Source organism: Myodes glareolus, chromosome 18 (assembly GCF_982192425.1).
Source record: "Myodes glareolus chromosome 18, mMyoGla1.1, whole genome shotgun sequence".
In the NCBI taxonomy this organism is placed as follows: Eukaryota; Metazoa; Chordata; class Mammalia; order Rodentia; family Cricetidae; genus Myodes; species Myodes glareolus.
The window spans coordinates 14,449,892-14,474,632 of NC_142043.1; the positions used below are offsets into that span (position 1 = coordinate 14,449,892).

The 24,741-nt window shown below is 43.7% G+C and overlaps 1 protein-coding gene across 2 annotated transcripts in view; it reads right to left on the bottom strand.

Annotated features, from left to right (window-relative positions):
• Nucleotides 1-374: 374 nt before the first annotated feature.
• Pla2g7 (phospholipase A2 group VII) overlaps nucleotides 375-24,741 on the bottom strand; it is a 46,214-nt gene continuing 21,847 nt past the window's right edge. For both annotated transcript variants that reach the window (XM_048445202.3, XM_085679356.2), the window contains exons 2-12: nucleotides 24,303-24,442; nucleotides 18,379-18,500; nucleotides 17,844-17,988; nucleotides 14,598-14,691; nucleotides 12,607-12,675; nucleotides 11,702-11,825; nucleotides 9,987-10,100; nucleotides 8,328-8,419; nucleotides 5,742-5,912; nucleotides 1,397-1,545; nucleotides 375-882 (exon numbers count right to left, since the gene is read on the bottom strand). In XM_048445202.3, the coding sequence (XP_048301159.2) occupies nucleotides 746-882; nucleotides 1,397-1,545; nucleotides 5,742-5,912; nucleotides 8,328-8,419; nucleotides 9,987-10,100; nucleotides 11,702-11,825; nucleotides 12,607-12,675; nucleotides 14,598-14,691; nucleotides 17,844-17,988; nucleotides 18,379-18,500; nucleotides 24,303-24,408 (1,323 nt within the window). In that variant the 5' untranslated portion in view covers nucleotides 24,409-24,442 and the 3' untranslated portion in view covers nucleotides 375-745. The remainder of the gene's footprint in view (nucleotides 883-1,396; nucleotides 1,546-5,741; nucleotides 5,913-8,327; nucleotides 8,420-9,986; nucleotides 10,101-11,701; nucleotides 11,826-12,606; nucleotides 12,676-14,597; nucleotides 14,692-17,843; nucleotides 17,989-18,378; nucleotides 18,501-24,302; nucleotides 24,443-24,741) is intronic.

A 24,741-nucleotide genomic window follows, 5' to 3' on the forward strand; every position in this document is an offset into this window, starting at 1 on the left:
GCCCTTCACAGTCTTTGGATAAACAGCTACTGTTGGGGATGGGGGAGGGGACGGACTCCTGGCCTGCCCCATGCAGCCTAACACCACAGCATCTCCATTTAGTAAACAAAAGACATCAGAGATTAAAGTACTAAAAAAACCTAAAACACCAACTGTCTTGACTCTACTGCCCCTGCCCCCAGATAGTCTAAAAACCCCACCCACGTCCCATTTCACCATCAGCTGAAACTGGACAGCATGGCCAAGCCTGCATCAGGACAATGGCTTTGGCTGAAGTTTCTTACCTCAGCCAAAAGTCAGAGAAGTGCTACCAGATTCCACGCAGAGTCTACGTGACCCAAACTCAACTCTGCTGCTCAGAAGAGAAAACCAAAGACAGGATGATCTGTTTTTATTGTAAGTCTGAGAATCTTGATCTTCACCGCCATGGTCCCATTCAATAGACTTTTCTCTGCGTGTGCTAGGAAAGCAGATTTTCATTTGACACAAGGACCAACCACAGCTTTGGGAAATTAAGGTTTAGACTGGTAATGTTTTTCATATGCTCTTCATTGTATTCTTTACATTTACACGGGAAAAGAATCTTAGTCTAGGCATCCATTATTATTCTACAGTACAGCGTACGTTTAAAAAAAATGGTTATTTGGGTAAATACATTAAGGTCTCTCTATCGCTTCCATTCTCTCTCTCGTTCTCTCTCTTATCGCCACTCTCAATTTCACAAGTAGATTGTGTAACTGCTCTTCTAATTCTGGGGGTGTAATCCTGAGGAGTGTTGCAGAGCCAGGGACTGGGAGACGACATTCGAGGGCGGCCCCGGGATCAGATTCTTGTCATTTCCTTCCACCAGGTAGTCCCACTGATTGAAGTCTTTTTGGAGTCCTATATATATATATAAAACAGGCTGTCAAGACTCTTAAACAGTTGGGTGCCGCTAGGTGGCACCATCAAATCACCAGTTACAGAACGATTACAGTGCGAACAGAACACTGGGTAGCCAGGAGTTCTGTCTGAGGTCACCAGGTTGCATTATTAGCAAATGCAGACTCTCCAGAGGGGCTTAGAGAAAAGCAAGGGGCTGTCAGCATCCCTGACATGTAAATTCACCCCACGTTCCACAGAAGGAATGTTAGGTTCAACAAGTATATATACCTATATCTACATAGATATAGATACATATATGAATGCATATATATACTAAAGATAATATACACATATTAAAGAATGCAAGGCACCATAATTCACTTTTTGAAGTGTTCCTTTTTAAGTTAATTTACTGCTTTGTCTACTAAAAACCGAATGGAAAAGCTACACTAAGGCTCAGACTGAATAAATATAAATTGAATTTGCCATGAGAATCAAGCGACTCAAGTCACAGAGGAAGGCCGTTTCTTACCTAAATGCTTCTGGAGGAAAGCTAGCGAGGCTTTATTGATGAGGTCCATGGCCACACCAGAGTCTATTTCTCCTTTTAACGTCAGCTTGTTTCCAATTATTTTGCCAGTTACAAAAGTAAAGTCGGCAAAATTCTGGTGCACCGAGCCCCTAAAAGAGAAAGATATCTATAATTCCTGTTGCTCGAAAAAAAAAATATTTTTACAAAAGTACAAAATGATTCTGGCCCAGCTAGACAATTCTCTGCAAAACAAAGAAACAGAATGTGGAATCTGGTCATTTTCGAGAGACATGAGGGTCAAAAGATGTCATTTAAGGATCCTGAACTACAATTCCTCTTCCTGCTAGGGGGGAAAATTGTGCCCTAGTTTTTACATTTCTTGTTCTGATAGACACCATAACCAAAAGCAGCTTGGGGAGGGAAGGGTTTAGCTCACTTCCGGATTATATATAGTCCTTCACTGAGTCAAGGCAAGAACAAGGCAGGAACCCAGAGGCAGGAATTGAAACAGAGACTGTGAAGGGGTGCTGCCTACTGGCTTTTTCTTATGACTTGCTCAGCCTTGGGAAGATGTAGCATCTTCCTAGGTGGGCTGGGTCCTCCCACACCAGTCATTAGAAAATGCCCCCAAAGGCAAGTCCACAGGCCAATCTGATGGAGGTAAAATCTCAGCTGAGGCTCCCTCTTCCCAGATGACTCCAGTTTGTATAAAGCTGGCAAAAATTGGCGCAACCTGCGTCTTAATTTTAGAAGAAATAAGTTACAGTCTTCCATTGACCAGAAAACTTCTGAGAAGATGGAACGTAGTGCGTGTTCAAAGTATCATCAACTCATACAGAGCCTACCACCTACCCCTGTCCCTTAGCATCCCATTATTTAATGCCAGTCAGAACAGCAAGGATTAGAGATGTTAGAAGAACGGTCCCTGTCTTTCACTGTAAGCCGCTTACACCACTTCCACGGCTCTCTAATTTACCGGCAGCAGATTACATCAGCCAGGTCAGCCATTCCGAGGGTTTGCGTCTTCATTTTCTACTCTGAAACATCAGATACTTCTTGTGTCTGCTGCACTTTGGTGTTTCCTCCACACTTGTGCCTTCCCTTCCGACCCGACACCCTGGCTCGCCACTCTCCTCCCTCTACTACCGGCATTCCTTGAGAGCCTGTTCTGAGAGCAGCTCTTCCCTCTTCAATCCCAAATAGTTACAAGAGGTGTCATGAGCCACTTGACTTGGGTGCCGGGAACCAAACTCTGGCGCCCGGCAGCAGCAAGTGCTCTCCGTTACTGAGCCATCTCCAGTGCAGGGCTCTCACAGAGAAAGAAAGATAAAGGTTAAGAGGTGAGTTCAGAAAGGAAACAAAGAGAAATCGCAGCAGGCACAGCTGAAGACCCACCCATTGCAAGACAGCATGGGATAGGGGCCCCAACCTGTGTAAGAAAGATACAGGGAGCTGGACACAAGCGTTCCCCCACCTCTGCCTCCAGACTGCTGATGGAGGCGGCGCCCGAGGGTTGAGTGCTCTGTAAGACTTCCCGTTAAGAAATAGAGACTCATACACATGCATTAACATCAAGTTTTAAACTGCCTGTGCCTCACCGGCTGTCTAAACTCTCAGTTCTATAGGACCTACTGTAGAGCCCCTTCTCCCAACAACCGGTTTCAGCTGGAAATGACTCCGCCCATTCGTTAACCTGGTTGGGGAGAGGGCTAAAGCCCTCCGGTTTCCCTTATGAGGCAGGAGAAAGTGAAACCAAAGATAGAGCCATCCCTGGGTTTTGTTTGTTTGTTTCTCTTTTTTCCTGTTCTGTCCACCTATGAAAAGTTTAATTTATGAATCAGAATAATTAAACTTTCTTTGAGACAATGTCTTAGACTAGAACTCAAGGTCCTCCTACCTCAGTCTCCCAAGTGCTGGAACTACATCTTGAAATATACAGAAAGCCTAATGCATTATAATAAAAATAATCTATGTGGGTCTGGGAGTGGTGATGTGTTTGATCCCCGAACTCAGGAGGCAGAGGCAGGCAGATCTCTATGAGTTGAGGCCAGACAGGGCTAAGAAAAGACAGAGGAAGAGCCTGTCTAGAAACAAAAACAAATCTCCGTTGTCACCATTATATGATGTGGAATCACCCAGAGACACGTGTGATCACAGACAGACAGACCCCATGTATATACTGTGGAATCACCGACAGACAGACCCTATGTATATACTGTGTGATCACCGACAGACAGACCCCATGTTTATACTATGTGATCACCGACAGACAGACCCCATGTATACACTGTGGAATCACCGACAGACAGACCCTATGTATATACTGTGTGATCACCGACAGACAGACCCCATGTTTATACTGTGTGATCACCGACAGACAGACCCCATGTATACACTGTGGAATCACCGACAGACAGACCCCATGTTTATACTGTGTGATTACCCAGAGACAGACCCCATGTATATATGTGGAATTCCCGACAGACAGGCCCCATGCATGCCTGTGGGGATTTCTCTGATGCTCCGTGACACTGACAGACTGTCACCTTGAACTGTGAGCTAACTCTTCTCAGAGTAGTTTTCTCTTTCATTTCCCTTTTAGTAGTGAGTGCTCTTTTTAACTGTTTTGATAATTTATTCATTTTCATTTTATGTGTATGAGTGTTTGCTTGAATGTGTCTGTGCACCACATGTACAGTAAGTACCCATGGAAGTCAGAATGAGGTTTCCAATGTCCACTGGAGCTGCAGATGGTTGGGAGCTGCCATGGGGGTGCTGGGAAGATCACCCAGATGCCCCAGCAGAGCAGCGGGTGCTTTTAACCGCTGAGCCTTCTCTCCAGCCCACAGAGAATCGTGTTGTTGTTGTTGTTGTCTTTAACACTAAAACAGGAAAAGTAACCAAAACAATACATTTTTTTTTTAAAAAAAAAAGGAGAAGAGAAAGGGGAAAAATGGAAATGTAATTACCTTTCTCTTTCCCTTCCTCATCATTTTACTGAACTGCACTGGATGAAGGGATGGTTCCCATCAAGCTGGGATAATACAAGATTTCACTATATTATAGAGAGCTGCTCACACTTTTAAAAGGTGGATTGTTACTTCTAGAATTTCCCGATTAATATTCCCTGACCACAACTGGCCATGGGTCACTAGAGCTGTGGAAATGGAAGCTGGAAAGTCAAAGTATGGGTAGGTGGAACTATTCTAGGAACATCCTTCCTGCCTTTTCCCCCTCCTGAATTAACCGGAGTTCAGAGAATAGAAAGGCGAGCTCTATTTCTGCATGAAAGTCTTTTTTTAAAAAAAATATTTCTTTTTATTTTTCTGTGTGTGTACGTGTTTATGTGTGTGTGTTTGTGTGCACTTGCTGACAGAGATCAGAAAAAGTCATGGAATCCCTTGGAGCTGGAGATGCAGGCATTTATTTGTGAGAGGCCTGGCATGGGAGCTAACTTTCACTAAAATTCACTCCTCTGCAAGAGCAGCAACCACTCTTACTTAACTGCTGGGCATTTCTCTAGCCCCAGTTTGAATAATATTTTTGTGATTCTAAAACCACATCAGGATATAAGCATATGGCTATCACTCAAGGGCATCTTTTTGAGCTTGGCAAAGTTCGTAAACTCACACGTTGTTCCAACAGATAAACTCAATAGATGCTCTCGCTTTTTCTTTAAAGACTTCCGTACATGGCCTAAGGATGAACTGCCGTCCCTCACTCCTACCCCCCATATATGTTGGTATGTTCAAGCCTTCAGATGAATGTAGTCAATATCTAATATATAGACTAAACTGCCAATATAAGAACTAAAAAGATTTTCATTTAAGTTTAGGGCTGAAGAGATGGCTCCATGGTTAAGGGCACTGGCCGCTCTTGCAGAGGACCTGGGTTTGGCTCTCAGTACCCAAAGCTCACAACTGTGTGCAACACCAGTTCTGGGGGATCTGATGCCCTCTGTTGGCCTCTGCAGACACTGCACACACTTGGTGCACAGACAGACAGACAGGCAGGCAAAACACATTCATCACATCAAAAAAGAAAGAGTAAGTCAGCTGTGCTAGTGAACACCTTAAATCCCAGCACCCAGGAGGCAGAGGCAGGCAGATCTCTGAGTTCGAGGCTAACCTGGTCTACAAAGTGAATTCCAGGACAGTCAGGGCTACACAGAGAAACCCTGTCCCAGGAAAAAAGAATGAGAAAAAGTCTAAGAGTACTGGAGGTGACAGAGTATATTCTCTATATTAAAATCTAACCAGCAGCACAGTCATTTTGCAAAGACTCCCCAGTGATGATATCCACTCTACCGATTTTCAAGTCTAGCATCTAGCAAGTGAGCACTCACCTGATTGTAATCATTTTTCTTTCCTTGCCAGGTTGGTAGAACTTTTTCATTTTCTCGATGGCTTTAGAAGACTGGAATTGCGCAGAGTTGATGAAGAAGAGGGGCTGGAAGATTTTGGAGTGCAGCTCCTCACTCACTGGATACATCCATGGATCGAGAGCGATCCCGCATCTGCAGACACGATAGTGATGGAGAATGTAGGCTGGCTGGCCAGCAGAGACCTTCCTACCCTACCAACCTACAATATGGCTCTCGGGAGCTACAGTCGGCTTTGGAACACTGCTGACTTGGCATTGCCAGCAGAGACCTTCCTACCCCAGCAACTTACTACACGGCTCCCGGCCATTTTCTTAAGTTTTCTATATTAATTTTTGTCACAAGGTTTCCAAAATACCTGTAAATCAGCTGCAATTACTTCAAAACCATATGAAAAATAACCATTTGCCTTACTTCTTCTGTTTTTCGTAAGTTTTTTGTTTGCTTGTCTGTTTTGTGTGTGTGTGTGTGTGTGTGTGTGTCTCTGTGTGTGTGTCTGTGTGTCTGTGTGAACATAAGGAGACAGTATATGCAGATTTCCAGAAAAGCCAGCAGATGGCACCAGATCTCCTAGAGCTGGAGTTGAGGTGGCTATGCACTGCCTGACATAGGGCTGGGAATTGATTAACCGCATGCTCTCACCTGCTGAATAATCTCTCCAGCCCATTTCCAAAGACTTAGGCGTTCCACGGTGTGTCTGCTACACTATTTCAGAGTAACAAGATACCCAGACACAGAGGACTGTGTTTACAGGGTAAAACACATGAAGTAACCCTTGAGAAAATATAACTTTGGGGACTGGAGAGATGGCTCAATGGTTAAGAGTCTTTACTGCTCTTTCAGAGGTCCACACTAGGTGGCTCACAACTACCTGTAACTCTATAATCTGACACCTCTAGCCTCCTTGTGCACTTGCACTCACACGTACACAGACACACACACACACACACACAGATACACACACACAATTTAAAATTGTGAAAATAAAATGTACAACATTAAAAATCAAGCGTTCTTCTTCCCACTCAGTTTGATCCTGCTCCCTGGCCTTTTTGGAAATCCACCATATCTAAGTAGATGACAGCAGAACATGCCCTTCTGTTGAGGGGAAACATCTCAAATGGTCCAGACCACTCCCTAGACAGCTGGGTCCATGTGAGTCTAGGATGAGTCGTTCAAGAAAGAAAATGTTTCTATATGTTAGAAAACTGGGCTCTTGTCTGGCTCTAGTCCCAATAACCATGATTTTAGATTTAGCCTCATTTTAAAGACAAAAGAAAAGAAAAGCTCATAGTAAAATTCAAAACCCAGAGTCTTAGGTAAAATGGTGGCAATACTATCACAAGCATGTCACAGTAAAAACATAAAGATAAATTTCCAAGTGAACATGTGAAGCCCTTTATAGAGAAATGAGGACAATGGGGGATGGGTAAGGGCGGGAAAACTGATTTTAAAATCAGCTTGCCAAGTGGCAGCTTTCTTCCCGGCACGCTCTGCTTACTTAGTCTGGGCTGCCCCTCCCTCCGCCCACTCAGTCTGCATGCACACATCCCACTTAAACCCTTCATGTCACGTGTGTTCTGTTACGTCCCCCACTCTCCCTCACAGCCTCTGTTCCCACTGCTCGTGAGACCCTTTCTAGTTTCCTGGTCTCTACACACATTCACCCCAACCCAGCTAAGATCCACACATGAGGAAGACATGAATATATAAGAAATGTACAAAGGACTCAGAACAACTAAACAGCAACAGGAGAAGATTGGGCCAAAATGCACCAAGTCACGAGTGCTTTGAAAGGAAAACAAATGACAAACACATATTTTGAAGAGTGCAACATTCTTAGCCAAAAGGGAGGTGCAGACTAAAACTATTTAGGGAGACAATCTCATCTCAGTGAGAATCAACAAATGCCAGCAAGGACACGGGGAAAGAGGCAGCCTTGTTTCACTGTTGGGAGGGGTGTGAACTGCTGCAGGCACTTTGGCGATCAATGTGGAGGCTTTCAGCAAGCTAGCATAGAGCTGTGTTGTGCCAGGCATCCACCCAAAGGACTGCATGTCCTACTGCAGACATGGCAGTGCATCCGTGCGCATTGCTGCTCTACTACAACGGCAAGGGAAAGGTGTTGGTAACGGGACAATAAATGGTTTCTTCCTAGGGAAATGTACAAACTTGATGAAGCAAAGAGCAACGGTAAAGCTTCAGCTGGAGAGACAGAGAGCTCAGTGGTTGAGAGCAACTGTTTCTCTGGCCAAGAATGTAGGTTCAATTCCCAGCACCCACATGGCAGCTCACAGCTATTGGTAATTACAGTTCTAGGGCCTCTGCCCTCTTCTGACCTCTTTCAACACAAAGCATGCACACAGGGCGCAGTATACATACAGGCAGGCAAAGCATCTATACATGTAAAATGAAACAAATATGGAAAAATAAAATGTACAAACCCAAAGATCCCTTAATTGGTAGAATTTCAGTTATATATATTCTCTCTTCTGTGTATTACCCTGCCTTCAATTCCAGTCATTTTGGTTATCTTGTTTTGTCTCTTACTTGAATCTCTGGTCTTCACTGAGGGTTTGAATAACTGTAGCTCCTCCAAAAGAATGTCCAATCACTGCTATTTTATCCCCATCAATAGCGCCCTGGGTGAAAACAGCAGAACAGCAAGTTACCATCTCACCTGGTGTTAGAAGATTTCATTAAACAGCTCTGTCCGTCATACAATCATTACTCACTTCAGGTCTGTTAGTACCTTGATGACATAATAGAGCACACACACATAGGCACATATGTTTTACACATACACACACACACAGAGAAAGAGAGAGAGAGGGAGACAGAGAGAGACAGAGAGAGATTTTCAGAGGTAAACTAACAGGTTTTTATCATCTACAATGAAATTGGGCCTCTCTGATTTCTGTCTTACCTCATCCCATGTTTATCAGTTTATTCAATCTAAGTATTTATTGAATGTCCCCCATGTCAGACATTGTAGTCTCATTTTCAGTGAGCACACAGCTTACCACGGAAGAACCAGATAGAGACTTTCAATACAGTAAAATGCAGCCCAGCATTTGAGGCCCTGAGGCCCAGGCGCACATATGGTAGTGTAGGAGCTAACCCAGGCTCTGCAAAAGTTCTGGAGTCCCCAGGAGCTTCTCAAAGGAGGTGATGCCTGACTTGAGTGTTGAAGATTAGACAGGAGTTAGAAAAAAAAAAAAAGGTGTTTGTGTCAGGCCAAGGGATCATGTAAGGTGGCACGAAGACAGAAGAAGGTGGCTCTTGGTTGGATCTAGAGAAGAGATCAGTATTTTATCCTCAAACTAAACAACTTCTAGTTCCTTCTACATCCTGTCCTCTCCACCCGGCAGCTCAAACCATTCACACTTGAACCACCCCAAGAAATGTCATTCAAAACATTTGGCTAAGTCTTCAAGATCAAGCTAATATGAAGCCATTCCTAACCAACTAATTATCTCCTGTGAAAGTCTGGAGCTGAACCATACGGAACTACTGTTTTCAGTTCAAAGAGGCAGTTTTATCCATAATTCATCCTGATGCAGGTTTCACTGGTGCCTATGTTGTGTGCGTGTGCACATGAGGGTATGGGGGTATGTGTACATGTACACACACATGCACACATGCACGCATGCACGCATGCAGGTTCTGGTCTAGTTTTATTTCTACTGATGTGATAAAATACTTTGGGGGAAAAAAGGGCAGCTTCGATGAGAAAGGATTTATTCTAGCTCACAGTTCCATGTTTATAGTTCACGAAGGCGTGGAAGTCAAGATGGCAGGAATTTCAAACAGCCAGTCATAGTATATCAACAATCAAGCACAGAGAGAAAAGGATGTATGCATGGTTTACTTGCTTGCTAGCTTACTCATTTGCTGGGTTTAGGTAGAGTTCTCCACTCTTCCACAGTTCAGGACCCCCTGCCTAGGGATTAGTGCTGCCCCCAGTGGACTTCCCAAGTCAATTAATTAAAACAATCCCCTACAAACATATCCACAGGCCAACCCAACATAGACCATCCCTCATTGAGTCTCTCGTGCCCGGTGATTCTAGATTGTGTCACGCTGACAACCCTAGCCATCTATCACAAAGTTTCTGATCACATACCTTGCGATGTAGCAGAAAAACAGCCAACAAGGAACAATACAAAATCACAGTCCTAGAAAGAAAGAACTCTACCATACGCCCACCTTCAGCTTCTCCAAATCAAAATCCGAATCCAGGATGTTCTCTTTTGGGTTTCCATATGCAATGTCAAGAATTGCACTGAGAGCCTGGGAGCATTCTTTCGCTCTCTGCCGCACCTAAAACAATAATCAGGGGGGGGGGGGGAAAGGATAATGAAAGACATGGTAGTGCAATAATGTTTGAGTAGGGTTGCCTGTGGGAAAATGGTTAGACACTACAAATACCTCAGGGGAAAACGACAGGATTAAAAGCAAGTGATGTGGACGGCAGTTGCAGCGAGGCTCAGCTCACCTCTTGCTTCCCTGAGGGGTGACTTGTTTGCGTTTCTAGTTATTGTATACTAATGTATACAATATGTGAACATAAAGTGTATAGCATGTGAACAAAGTCTATCCACTCCCAGAGAAGACGCCAACAGGCCAAAGAAATGAGTTCACCAAGGTCACTTCCTTGCATGGTGACACACAAAAGCCATCTCCCCCAAGCAGTAGAACAGTCAGCTAAATCCTAGCTGTGAAACCTCGGGGAGGGACCTTGTGAATCATGTAGCTTTCTGGGCTTCCTGGAAAGGAAGATTCCATAGTGATGTAGTCTACTTCAATGAAATGTGTGTGGGTCTAAGTACCATGCCACACTGAACACACCCGAGATAAAGAAGCAGTCAGTATACTTTATCTCAAGAAATGATTCCAATGACCACAACAGACAGATATTATCATTCACTATTTTGTAACACATCAAAGCACAAGGTTTACTTGCTCAGCATCTTTCTACTGTGATGGAGCCAGCATTCACAGACAGGTGCATTTTAAGGCCTGTACATTTTTTGTGGGGGTGGGGTGGGGTAGGGGAACAGGGTCTCATTATGTAGCTCTGGATGACCTGGAACTCAATAAGTAGATTAAAATGGTCTCAAACACACAGGGGTCTGCCTGCTTCTGCCTCCTGAGTTCTAGGCAAGACCTGTACATTTAGACTGCTGTAATAGGAAGAGTGGGCTGCTTGTTGTCCCGGTTAGCTTACACCTGAAATACACCCCAAATAATCACACAGAAGCTGTATCAATTAAATCACTGCCTGGCCCATTATCTCTAGCTTCTTATTGGCTAACTCTCACATCTTGATTTAACCCGATTCTGTTAATCTATAGTTTACCACGTGGTAGTGGCCTACCAGGAAAGATTCGGCATGTCTCTCTCTGCCAGCTCCATGGCAACTGAGCTCTCTTCTCTCTCTCTCTCTCTCTCTCTCTCTCTCTCTCTCTCTCTCTCTCTCTCTGTTTTCTTTCTCCCAGAATTTAGTTCTGTCTTCTCCACCTACCTAAGTTCTGCCCTATCAGGCCAAGCAGTTTCTTTATTAATTAACCAATGAAAGCAACACACAAACAGAAGGACCTCCTACACCAGACTGCTATATGCAACCTCTCCAGAACCTTTATAACAATGCTTCTAGGGTTGAAGATCTAGTTACCTTTTTTTTTTAATCAGTTTTGAGATATAAAATCCAGATACCTTAACATAAAGTAATTCTGAATGCCATTGTCATTTCTCAGAGTAATTTTGCTTGTTTTTCTGTGAAACAGACATTTTAATAAAAAGAGTTTTCTCCCCCTGGAGAGCCTCCTGACAGACCCTTGGGCAAGTGGGAGAGCTAGCAGCTAACATTAACAGACACATGCTTTCAAGGCCGCAGCACCTCTTCTCTCCCTGAACTGTACCTGCTCTTTCCGAACTCTCTCCTCCTCCTCTTGCTTTAGCATTTTCAGGTAAAGCCAAGACTTGTTGTCTGTTTTTGCAGCCATCTGGTCATCAAAATAGTAAGTTGCGGATGCGGATCCATCTCTATGACACATACAGATTAGATTATGAGTTGCGGATGCGGATCCATCTCTATGACACACACAGATTAGATATGCTCCATTCATCGGATGGTCTCCTGCAGCTCCATCCTTGCTCAGGTTTCCTCTCATCTGTTGACTTCCTGTCCCTCTTCTGCTCTACTTTCTCCCCTCCACAAACACAAGAGGACTCCAAGGGAATGCTCGGGAAAGGATCTAACCATCCACTGTCTAGAAACATGCGAATAACCCCTCTGCTTTCACAATCCTAGAAGGCAACATTGGGACCATGCCGAAAGCCATTCTTATGAGCTGAGGACAGAGCTCAGTGGTAAAGTGTTTACCTAACACACACGATGACCTGTTTCCAACACCCTGTACTACAAAAATAACACAACACAATACAAAACTCTCTGAAATTGAATTACAGCATTGGCATCTAATAACTTTAGATATTTTGGGCAAAATGACTTTGGCTAAATTGCCTCCATTTCTAGTTCGTGTGAAATGAATGAAACAACCATCACATAGAATTGTTACAAATTCTAAAGGACCAAGATAGCACCAGAAATACTGCAACTTAGTCCGGCAGACCTTTACTGTTCTCAGGGCATGAACTCTTTTGAAAGTCTTGACAATGTAATTCATTCTCTTTTTGTTCTCATCATGCAATATTCTACCCATGGCTTTTATGAGCTTATAGAATAGTTATAGGTATAGTTAAGTATGCTAACACGTTTTTTGTTTTGTTTTGTTCTTTTAATTTGACATATAAAAGAACATACCTGTGCTCTACAGCAGCTACTATGAACCCATAAGATGCCAGGCCAATGCCAATAGCAGAATAAATTGTTCTAGAAAACAAAAAAGAGGGAAGCATTACAATTACCAACAGCAATTACAAACCCAAGTCCACTAAGAAAATGAAGAACATGGAGCCCGTTACACCCTGCACCCACACATTGGGCAGCTCTGGTCTTCAAAGAGCTTACCCCTTGGGAGGCATGTGGCAGTGTCTGGAGGTGTTTTACTTCCTCTGGAGAAAGGAGGCTAGTGGCATCTATTGAGCAGAGGGACACTGCCAAGCATCCTACAGGACATAGGATAGGACCTCTAAAACAAGCCAAAATTATGTGGTCTAAACTGTCAAGAATTCTGAATTAATGAAACTCCGAGTTAATGTCACAGTGATTACAAATAATGGCTTTTGGAGTTGATGCAGATCCATGTCTATAGCGCATGCACACATACACATGCACACACATACATGAACATGTACACACACGTGCACACACACACATACACACAGAGGTTTAATTATTTTTTTCACTTCTCATTCCTCCCCTGACGGTCTTCTTCAGTTCATCCTTGACTCAATTTTCTCCTTATCTAATGACTTCCCTTTCCTCTTAGGAAGTGCTCAGAAAAGGATCTGATTGTCTATTGTCTACTGACATGCAATATACTATCTAATTATCAAAGGCAAATATGGGGGCCATATTGAAAAGCCATTCTCACAAGTTGGGGACACAGCTCAGTGCTGAAGTGAGCTGAACTTAAGCTTGAAGTTTTGAAATCTTTGTCATTTAGCAGCTATCTGATTTTTAGATTGTTACCCAATTTTGTTAACACTTAAGAAACAGAGCTAAGAACAAAGGCTTTTAGGGTTAGAGGTAAGGTTTTCTTTTTTATTTATTTATTTACTTATCTATTTATTTATTTAATTTTGGTTTTTTGAGACAGGGTTTCTCTGTAGCTTTTAGAGCCTACCCTGGAACTAGCTCTTGTAGACCAGGCTGGCCTTGAACTCATAGAGATCCACCTGCCTCTGCCTCCTGAGTGATGGGATTAAAGGTTTTCTTTTTCAAAGATTTAATTTTTTAATTTGTGTATGTGCACACATGTGCAGGTGCATGTGGAGGCCAGAAGAGGGCATTGTATCCCTTGGAGCTGGAGTCATCTGTAGCTGAGGGCTACCTGACAGGGGCTCTGGTATATGAGCTTGGGTTCTCTGAAAGAACAGGAAGTGAACCTTCTTCACAACTTTTGGCAAGGCACACTGGGAGGCTGTACATAGGAAGGTAGGTCAGGTTCCATCACTTCCTAGCTGCTTGGCCTGCTTCAGGCCCTTGAGTCTTTTCAGCTGTGGTCAAGTGAGCGTGTGTACCTTTGGTGCCTTGAGCAGTGTTACTACTTAGCACGTCTAGTGTTCCGGAAATGATCAGACTATGAGAAGAGGGCACATAACTCAGTCACAGCTACACTCTGCCACATCTCCATTTTCTATGATCTCTTTCCCATGTCCGCAGAAATAGAAAAGGGATGTTTGGGAACTGTGTTTTCCACTACTGAGGCACAGGAAGTGATGTAGTCGACGGTATAGACTTGAAGCCCCCCTTCTTCAGGTCAGAGTAGCTACTTCTGGCTGTGTGAGAAAGACATCCCAATCCCGCTGTGGCAACCATTGACAATGTGAAAGCATTGCTCCTAGACAGTTCTGCTCCTAGACAGCTGGCTAAATCGGTTTCTTGAATTCCCATCTGCCAATCACTACTGCAGCAGAAATCAAATAATTTTCTAGACTATGATTACAGTGCTGAGAAGAGATTCTACCCAACTTTCGACCAGTCCCACAGTCCGTGGGAACCCCAAGTGTCCAACATGGGTCAACATTACATTCTGAAATCTGATCCTTTGTTTGTTTGCTTGTTTTTAAAGAAATAAATCTAGGCAGTGATGGCTCGGAACTAAAACTGTCTGGTCTCCCAAGCATTACCTGAAGCCTCCAAGACCATGAGAAAAGACAATTAGTGGATATTTTTCGCCAGTCCTCAGAGGAGAATTCCAGCTTGCAGGCGTTTTCATTGAACCTGGACAACAGTAGGAGGGAAATCAGTATTTCCTCTGGCTTGAATGCTGCTAGTTAATTAATTTCTACCTTCTGGGTACAAATCCCCAACCCATAAAGTCTTAACAATGATTTTAAAAATTGGTACGCTCACTTAAAAAGCCAGATACTAGACACTCACCAACCAGGGACCTCAGTGTGTCTTTTCCCCCATGAGTACATTACTGGTCACTGTCACTGACCCCACGGGGAGAAGTTTTCCTACCTACAGTATATTCTGCAAGGACACTGCTTGCTTCTATTTTGAGGTTTTGAAATAATGTTGAACATTTAATTTAAAACTAACCATGCAGGAGACCTTAGACCATCGTACTGATAGCCAGGACCTGAGACCCAGAGACTCCTCTCATGGTGCTTCACAGTCCAGAGAAAGATGGGAGATATGGGGAATTCACACGCCAGAGTGAGCTTTGCATGAGACGGCCACTGGCTAGTTACTGACCACAGGCATGGTCCTCAGCTTCAGATTCCTCTTCGACAAAATGGTGGGAGTGATTATGATCTTAGACACTTTTAATGAAACTCGTTATCTAATTAGTTTTTTATATTAAGCACCCATTTTCTGTATATAAAATACTAGTAAAAAGCTCGAAACTGGAAAGTACCACCTCCCTTCCTTCACATCTTAGTGTTTTTATCATTCGTGTTATGATCGTTTGGATGTCATTTTCTTACAAACAAATATGTGATCATGAAGATTGAATGTGATGGCTGCTATGCTGTGCAGTAGTATTTTCTAGTTTAAGGTATCTTCCTGCTTTAAAGCAATTTCTGTGAAAACCTGAAGATAAGCTTCGAGAGAATTCCCAAAGCTGAGAAACCTGAAGTGTGAGAGTCTCCTCTGCGTGCTATGATTACTATTAATGAGTAAAGAAACTGCCTTGGCCTGTTGATAGGGCAGAATTTAGGTAGGCGGGGAGGACTGGACTGAATGCTGGGAGGAAGAAGGGTGGAATCAGAGGGAAGCCATGGAGCCTCCAGAGGCAAACATGCCGAATCTTTGCCCATAAGCCACTGTCATGTGGCAATATACAAATTAATCGAAATCGGTTAAATTAATATAAGAGTTAGCCAATAAGAAGCTAGAGCCAAGCATTGTTTTAATTAGTACAGTTTCTGGGTGATTATTTTGGTTCTGGGCGGCCAGGACCAACAAGTGGCTTCTCCAAGATTGAAGGATAATTTGAAGGTATAATTAACATAGGTTCAAATTTACACCCAATCTAACAAATGATAGGAATGGAAAGTCTCCTTGGTATAATGCGGGCATATTAAATGATGGCTGCCTTGGGCTGTAGGACAGACTGCTGGATAGCAGTGGGTTCTGTGGGTGGGTGATGGGCATGAACTAAGATCTCGTATGATAAGTGAGATGGTAGTTGGGCTTGGCTTCTGTTTTTCTATCTTTGTCTGAAACAATATGTACAGACAATGGTACCACCAGATAACTTTCTACTCTCACCATAAGATGTAAGAAGGGAAATTGTGGAGCAGGAGTAAGAAGATGTTAAGGCAAATATGATATCCCTACCCCATCCCATCCCATTCAAATCAGAATTCGCAAAAGGATAAAGAACACTTGATTCTCTCAATGTTGCTTAATTTCTTAGGAAATCCTGTCTCTCTGGCTAGGGAGATCTCTCAGCTGTTAAAGTGTTGGCCTTGCATGTGGTATAAAAATATGAGGCACATGCCTGTAATCCCAGTGCTGTGGAGGCTGAGAAGGGGAATCCCTGGGGCTCGCCAATGAGCCATCCTAGCGTAACTGGTGAGCCCCAGATTACTGGGAAGTGGACAGCGTTCCTGAGAAATAACACCTCAGGCTGTCCTCTAACCTTCACATGAATGCACTCGTGTGCATAAGAACACACATATACACATACCGTACACACAGTTAGAAAAGGAAAAAGAGATTCCATCCTTACTATCGGAGGAGAAAATCAACCGTAGTCTTATTGCTTCTAACTTTTATTCTTATGTACATATATACATACACACATACACATATACACATACACACATACATACACATATACACATACACACATACATACACATACACATGTATACACATACGCACATACATACACATACACTCATGCATACACATATACACATACATACACATACACACATATATACACATACACACATATATACACATACACACATACATACACATACACACATACATACACATACACATACATGCATACACATACACACATAATACACATACACAAATACAGACATACACACATAATACACAGACACATAATACACAGACACATACACACATACACATTACACACATACATACACATACACACATACATACACATACATGCATACACATACACACATAATACACATATACATAGACATACACATACACACATAATACACATACACAAATACATAGACATACACACATAATACACAGACACATACACACATACACATTACACACATACATACACATACACACATACGTACACATACACACATACATACACATATACACATACACATAATATACATACACACATACATACACATACACACATAATACACATACACAAATACATAGACATACACACATAATACACAGACACATACACACATACACATTACACACATACATACACATACACACATACGTACACATACACACATACATACACATATACACATACACATAATATACATACACACATACATACACATACACACATACATACCCATACACACATACATACATATACACACACATACACATACACACATACATACACATAATACACATATACACATACATACACATACACACATACATACACATACACACATACACATACACACATACATACACATACACACACATACACACATACATACACATAATACACATATATACACATACACACATACATACACATACACATACACACATACGCACATACATACACATAATACACATATATACACATACACACATACATACACATACACATACATACCCATACACACATACATACCCATACACACACATACACATATACACATACATACACTATGCATATAACTTCAGAACAGGACCAATAGAAATCTTACCATATAAGAAGTTCAAAAATTTGCCTATAAAATGGGGTGTTCCAAGAAATTTACTAAGACCAAAAAAATATTCTTTGTTTGGGATCCAAACAGTGTCCAAGCGTTCTTGATCCTCAGATGGGTAATACAACCGCAAGAAGACGCTCTGTTGGAAAAAGAAAGGAACAGACTCAGTCAAACACAGTCCAGGTGCAGCACCTTGAATGTGTTCATCACCAGGGCCCAGACCCCTGTCTTTCCTTAAGAAGCCTAGGGAAGTGTTCAAGCTGCCGAAGAGAAGCTTGACGATAGAAGAGCCTTATTCTGACTAGAAGAAGAATCTGAGATAAAGTAGGACTCGTCAGTACATTAATCAGCAGATAATAAACAATAAACTTCCTTCCTGTGAAGGAAGACACAGTAGCAAGCGTGTCGCAACAGGAACAGCCAATTAGTCGTTCCCAGGTGAGTGCAAGATCAAGTCATCCCATGTGCGCGTGCGAGAGAGCAAGGGCAAGGCCTTAGAATTTCAGGTTAAGGCAAAGGAAGGCATTACCTCATTAGTATAACCGAACATCAAGTCTGCAGAGCCGACGGGGTAAGATCCATTTCCTTTGGGGATTTTACTAGTGCCAGAGCTGGCAGCAGACATCACCGCTTGGATCTTATGGAACCATGCTGAAAAATAGGTTCAGGTAATGTAAGCACACGGCAGCAGCCCAGTCCTCCGCGACTTCCAAGGCAACAAGTACTGCTCATAGCTTCTGGCCGTGTGTGTGTGTGTGTGTGTGTGTGTGTGTGTGTGTATGTGTGTGTGTGTGTGTGAGAGAGAGAGTGTGTGAGAGAGAGAGAGAGAGAGACAGAGAGAGAGAGAGAGAGAGAGGGAGAGAATGTGGAGACCAGAGGTCTATGTCAGCTGTTCTCCTCAATTGCTCTCCACCCCATTTTTTGTAGACAGAATCCTCACTGAACCTGGAGCTGATTATGGGACAGGGTGTGGCATGATGGCCTGTTTGTTGGGGTTTCTGTCCTGCCCAGTTCCCACAGTCTTTAGGTCCCAAAGAAAATCACACAGAGGTCTCCAGAAGATTATAAACTGATTGGTCCATTAGCTCAACTCAGGCTTCTTGTCAACTCTTACAACTTATATTATTAACCCATCATTCTTATCTATGTCAGCCACATGGCTCAGTACCTTTTTCAGCGGGGCAGGTCACATCCTGCTTCTTCGGTAATCTGAGCAGGACTCCGGGAAGGAATGGGCTTCTTCCTTCCTAGAATTCTCCTGTTCTCATCGCCCCGCTTCTACTTTCTGTCTGGTTGACCCACCTATACTTCCTGTCTGGCCAATCAGCATTTATTTAAAACATGATTGACAGAATACAGACAATTCTCCCACACCAACAGAGTGACAGGCCAATGAGCTCCACAGATTCAGCTGTTCCCACCTCCCCAGCATGGGCAGTTACAGGCATGTGCCCGGATTTTACATGGGTGCTGTCTGAGATCTGATCTTCATACTTGTGTGACAAGCTCATTGCCGATTGACTCACTTCCCCAGCACCCTCTCGTTTCTCACCCCACTCGAGGGCCTGCTTTATACAAACCATGTATGGGGCTTTTGGAAATAAAAAGGTGGAGGTAGACAGGTGTCTTCTGATTAGTGTTTACACTCTGTGTGTGTGTGTATGTGTGTGTGTGTGTGTGTGTGTGTGTGTGTGTGTGAGAGAGAGAGAGAGAGAGAGAGAGAGAGAGAGAGAGAAGGAAGACAGGACTTCTCAGTGTAGCCCTAGGTGTTCTGAAACTCACTCTGTAGATCAAGCTGGCCTCAGCCTCACAAAGATCTGCCTGCTGGCCTCTGCCTCCTCAGTGCTAGGGTTAAAGGCATGCTCCACAGTGCACAGCATGCTTACACTTCTGTCCATCTGGACCTGACATGTTCCATAGCAATATCAAGGCCGATGGCCAAGATGAAACTAAATGACCATCTCCCAATTCCCTTTTCTCACTCTGCAACAGTCCAGCCCTATCCTAAACCAACCCTAGAATCTCTATCTTGTGAATTACAGGCCAGAATCCTGCAAGCCAAGCAAGTCTTTATATAATATCTATGATTTGCTCTTATTTGGGAGTTATCTCCAATCCCAGACACAAACATTTCTTCTTCAGAATCAAGAATTCCGTAGGTGTGGAATATTCCGTATGATCACAAGAATGAGGACAGTAGCCCAGACTAGCTACTGCTCAAGAGCTGGCCCCTCAAGTCTAAACACAGCCACTGGTGAGTTAGGCTCAGTACAATTTTGTGCAAAGGAGGGCACTAAGATGAAACACCACCAACCTCTCTTGTCCTGCAATCAAACCCATCATGTGTTCTCTGACCCACCCACTCTTTTTTTCTCTGAGTTTTCCAAACCCTTCCATATTTCTGCAACTGCCCTCCCTTCTAAACCTCAATCAAATCCATGCTTTGCTTTTACATGTTGGGCCCATGGGCTGGAGAGATGGCTCAGTGGTTAAGAGCACCGACTTGCTCTTCCAGAAGTCCTAAGTTCAATTGCTAGCACCCACATGGCGGCTCACAACCATCTTCAATAGGATCTGATGCCCTCTTCCGGCACGCAGGTGTGCGTGCAGAACACTAATACATCTAATACAATAAAATTTTTTAAAAAAATAGATGTTAGGTTCAAATAACAACAAATCGAGACTCATACTTTTCTTCATACACTAAGTCTGCCCTCAGCGTGCACTTTGTTGAACTATGGGAGCTGATTATTCTGCTGCACAGACTCTGCGTTTTGCACTGCAGGCTCTGCCAAACACCCAGAGCCTATGTGAAGTGTGGCACCCGCCTCGTTATCGTGCGGCATTGCTCAGCACGGCTTTGCATCTTGGCAGTGATCTTCTTCACATCCTCCACCGATGACTCAGATGTGAAGCACCGGCCGGTTGACGGAGGCTTCAATACACAAGGCCTCCTACGCGAAGCTGATCCTCACGCCAGCATCATGGGTATCACCCAGAGCTTACCCAGGCAGATCCCGGTCCTCACGCCAATTCAACTGAACCAAAAAGATTCAAAATAGGCTGACTCAAATTGAAGAAATGTTGTGTCGTGGTCCAGACCTCTTGGTCCACCACCCTGATTAAGCAATGGTAGGAGGCAATTTCAAGAAAGACAGGGTAAAGTAGAGTGAAGTCCAGTGTTGGACCCATCGGTCCTGTTTCACATACTGAGCTATGGTGCTCTGGCCTAAGCAATTCAACTCCTCTCTCTGGTGCCTTTGGTAAAGCAGGCAATAAAGGCCCTTAACCAGCCTCCAGACAGCTGTGCAGATGAAGGCAGATGAAAGGAATGTATTTGTTGCGTGCCTAAAACCGACTGTAGCATGTAACTGGTAGCCAACTGCCGTTACTTCTTCCCTTCTCCAGAGCTGGTAACCTCTCATCACTCAAAGGATGGGGAGTCCTTAAAAGGGCTTAGCAGATCTACCCTAGGGCTTCCACTCTCCTTCAGGACACATTCAAAATTCCAGGCATTTCCCCATAGACCTTTTTATTTTTTTTTCTTTTTGCCTCCTCTTGGTGAACATTCCGGGAGCTTCTTTAGAATTACAAAAGCTTCTTCCTCTCCCGTGTAAGGTTATCTGTAGAGTCGGGCTTGGTGTAGCTGGGAGGCGACAAGTCTAGAGAGTAACGGGGTAGAAGACCCCCTCAGCCTCTCCTGTGGTGAGCAGCCAGTGTGCGGCTGTACCCCACCCATAGGCAGCCATAGCAGGGCTGGACCAGTGGGGAGACCACTGGCTCTCATAGCTCGGCACGGAGCCCCAGAGACCTCTTAGCTGCTCTGGAGACCTTCCTATCAGTAGAGTTCCACAGCCCACACGTGAGATCTTAATTCTACTGAAACCATGGGAACCTCTTCAAACAACTGATGGTTCTCCAAGACCTTCTCTGCTTTAGGAGCCTGTTCACCCAAAATCTAGGAGCCACAAGTACCGGGTGCAGCAAAGGGTGCCTTACAGCTGACACATCACATGAGCCTGCATCTTCATCCTCGTAGCTATTTGGAATCATCACAAGAAGGAAGAAAGAGATATTGGAACACCCTCATCTTGGATGTTATAGCCTGTGGCTCAGAATTCATCTTTTCCCAATCTTCAACTTTATTTGACCTGGAACTTTGAACTCTTAGGATGCTACTTGGTATATATTTTTGTTAGTCAAAAATCCTAGATCTTGGGATGTATACATTCTGGAAAAAAAATGCATTCTCTTTTATACTTTCATTGTCCTTCATCAGCATGTAGTGTATCTCTAGCCCGTACTGGTAAGCTTTCCCGGGTATGGGAGCACATACATGCCTGGAATATCATTGCTAGCAAAGAGAACAGGATAAATAATTCAAGGCTAGCATTTGCTGTCTAGTGAGTTAGAGATCAGCCTGGGCTACATAAGGCTGTACCAAACAACCAACAGAGGGTGTGGGGAGATGAGTTAATGTGTTCGTTGCACAAACATGAGGACCCAAGTTAAATCTGCAGCACCACACAAAACAGTAGACATGGCTGCATGGACCTGAAACCCCAGCGCTGAGGCAGAAAGACAGGAGGATCTCTGCGGCTTGCTGACTGTCAGTCTAGTTTCAGGTTCAGTGTGAGACCCTGTCTCCAGAGAATGAGGTGGGAAACACTAGAACAGGACCCTGGACATTTTCCTCTGGCTTTTGCCTGTGTATACAGATGTGGACACTCACACACACACAGGCACCTATAACAGAAACACACACTCACAAGTAAACATCATCACCTGAATTAACTATATTTTCTATGTCTTCCTTTAACAAGAAACTAATCATCTACTGTTTTAATCTATTATAATTTAAAAATATTCACCGACCCACTTGAGCATCTAGAATGAGTATGGCATTAGGCTAACACATGTCCCAGGAAGATAAATGATTAGTAGCCCTGTGCTCAAAAAACAGATTTCCAGTGATGTTAAAAGATAAGAGGATAGAAAACATGTCTCACCCTGTACCGTAAGAGTAAACGATATAAAATGTTCCCATCCTGTGACCTGTTTCCAGTTCCTGAAACTGATACTCGGAAAGGTTCCCTGAGGACAAGCTTATCTCACCTTAGTCACCGCCGTATTCATAGGCCTTCACTTCCTAAGAGGGGTTGAGGGATGAATGAACCCCTGAGATATTATTTAATTACCTGTGCAAATATCAATATAAGGCCAGTCCTTTTCCTATGGATTCATTCATTTTCCCAATTATGAAGTAGGGCAAAGTGTATCTCAATGACACGGAGTTATGCAAGCCCTTTTGTAGATACCATGGGAAGGAGTCACCCAACCAGCCCAAACAGCTAGATCCAAAGTGAGTATTCAGGTATATAGATCTGTGGGTGTAGACAGTGTGACATCATTCCCTAGCCGCCTCCTGCTGTGCTCTCCCCAAGACATGGATTGAGACTACCTGTGTCACAGTTCTTTAAGATGAACGGGCATTCACAATGCTCCAGAAGCAATGTCCCTGCAAGATAGGTCCTTCTTGGTGACAGGAGATATACCTGCTCCACACTGGCTACTCTTCCTCATATGGTCTAAACCTTCTTCCTCTTTTATCCCTTCTTCACACAAAGAGAGAAAGTGACCACATCCGTTCTTCTCTAGAGTACCAGGCATCTACTTGCTTCCACTTCTCCTCATACCTAGGTAGAAAAGGTCCTGTCCCTTTGGACCTCAAGAGTCTAGATTGTTATCTTCTCATATACCTCGCCACCTCCCCAGGACTAAGCTTGTTTGTCAAGACACGAGCAGGGATGAAGACTGCCTTGTAAATGCCAAAGGCAAGTGTTCTCCTGCACCTGGGAGGCGGTGAATAGGAGCAGAAAAAGGGGAGGCGGAGGTATTTCGGGCATTTCTCCATGATCATAACAAGCTGACAAGAAAACACACGCTTGTTCGGTTTGGGTCATAGAGAGGAGAGAGGCCCCTCCCTATGGCAGAATAAATATTTCCCTGAAGATATTTACATGCACATGTGCATATTCATGTGCATGTGTGGTAAATCCTTGATAGTGTGTGCATGCCCACATGCATGTTCTGGTGCACATGCATATGTGTAAACATGATTGTAGAAGCCAGAGGTCGATGAACAGTATCTTTTACGATCAGCCTCCATCTTTGCTTTTTTGAGGCAGGATCTCTCACTGAACCTGATGCTCATCCAGTCGTCTCGGATGGCTTGGCAGTAAGTTGCAGGTTTCTCCCATCTCTGCCCACCCCCCACCCCACTGGGAACTTCTTACATCAGTGTTGGGGGTCCAATCTCAGCTCCCCAAGCTTACACAGCAATTACTAATCTGGGCCATCTCCCCAGCCCCCGGGGAGCACTTCCTAAGAGAACTTTCTCACACAGCAAAACATGCAGCATCTTGAAGTCACTTGGAGTTTGACGTCTCTTACCTGGGGACCTAAAGTCAAAAGGAGGGGGGTCTTGCCGGTGAAAAGGATGCACCTGGGGGAGGCAGCAGAAGAGGCAGAAGAGGACGTGCAGTTTGGGTGGTGTCATCGTGGGAGCTGAGCAGCGGCTTCCGTGTAAGGTTCTGCAGAGCAGATAATCAAAGGGAAAGAGAAAAAGAAAACATGCAATGAATGAACCAAAGAGGATTTATGTGGCTGCCAATCAGTGAGCCTGAGTTTCCAGCAATGTTGGTTAACAATGAAACATTTCTTTTCAGAGCTGGCTTTTAGATAGGTACTGAACTGGCAGAATCCTTTACGCTGACGGATGGCAGAACATATCTGTAACATTTCGAGACAGTTAAATATTTTCTCTGATTTTATTACAGTGCCATTTGTTGGAAAAACATTAAATCATAATTATTATCATGAATGTGTCCAC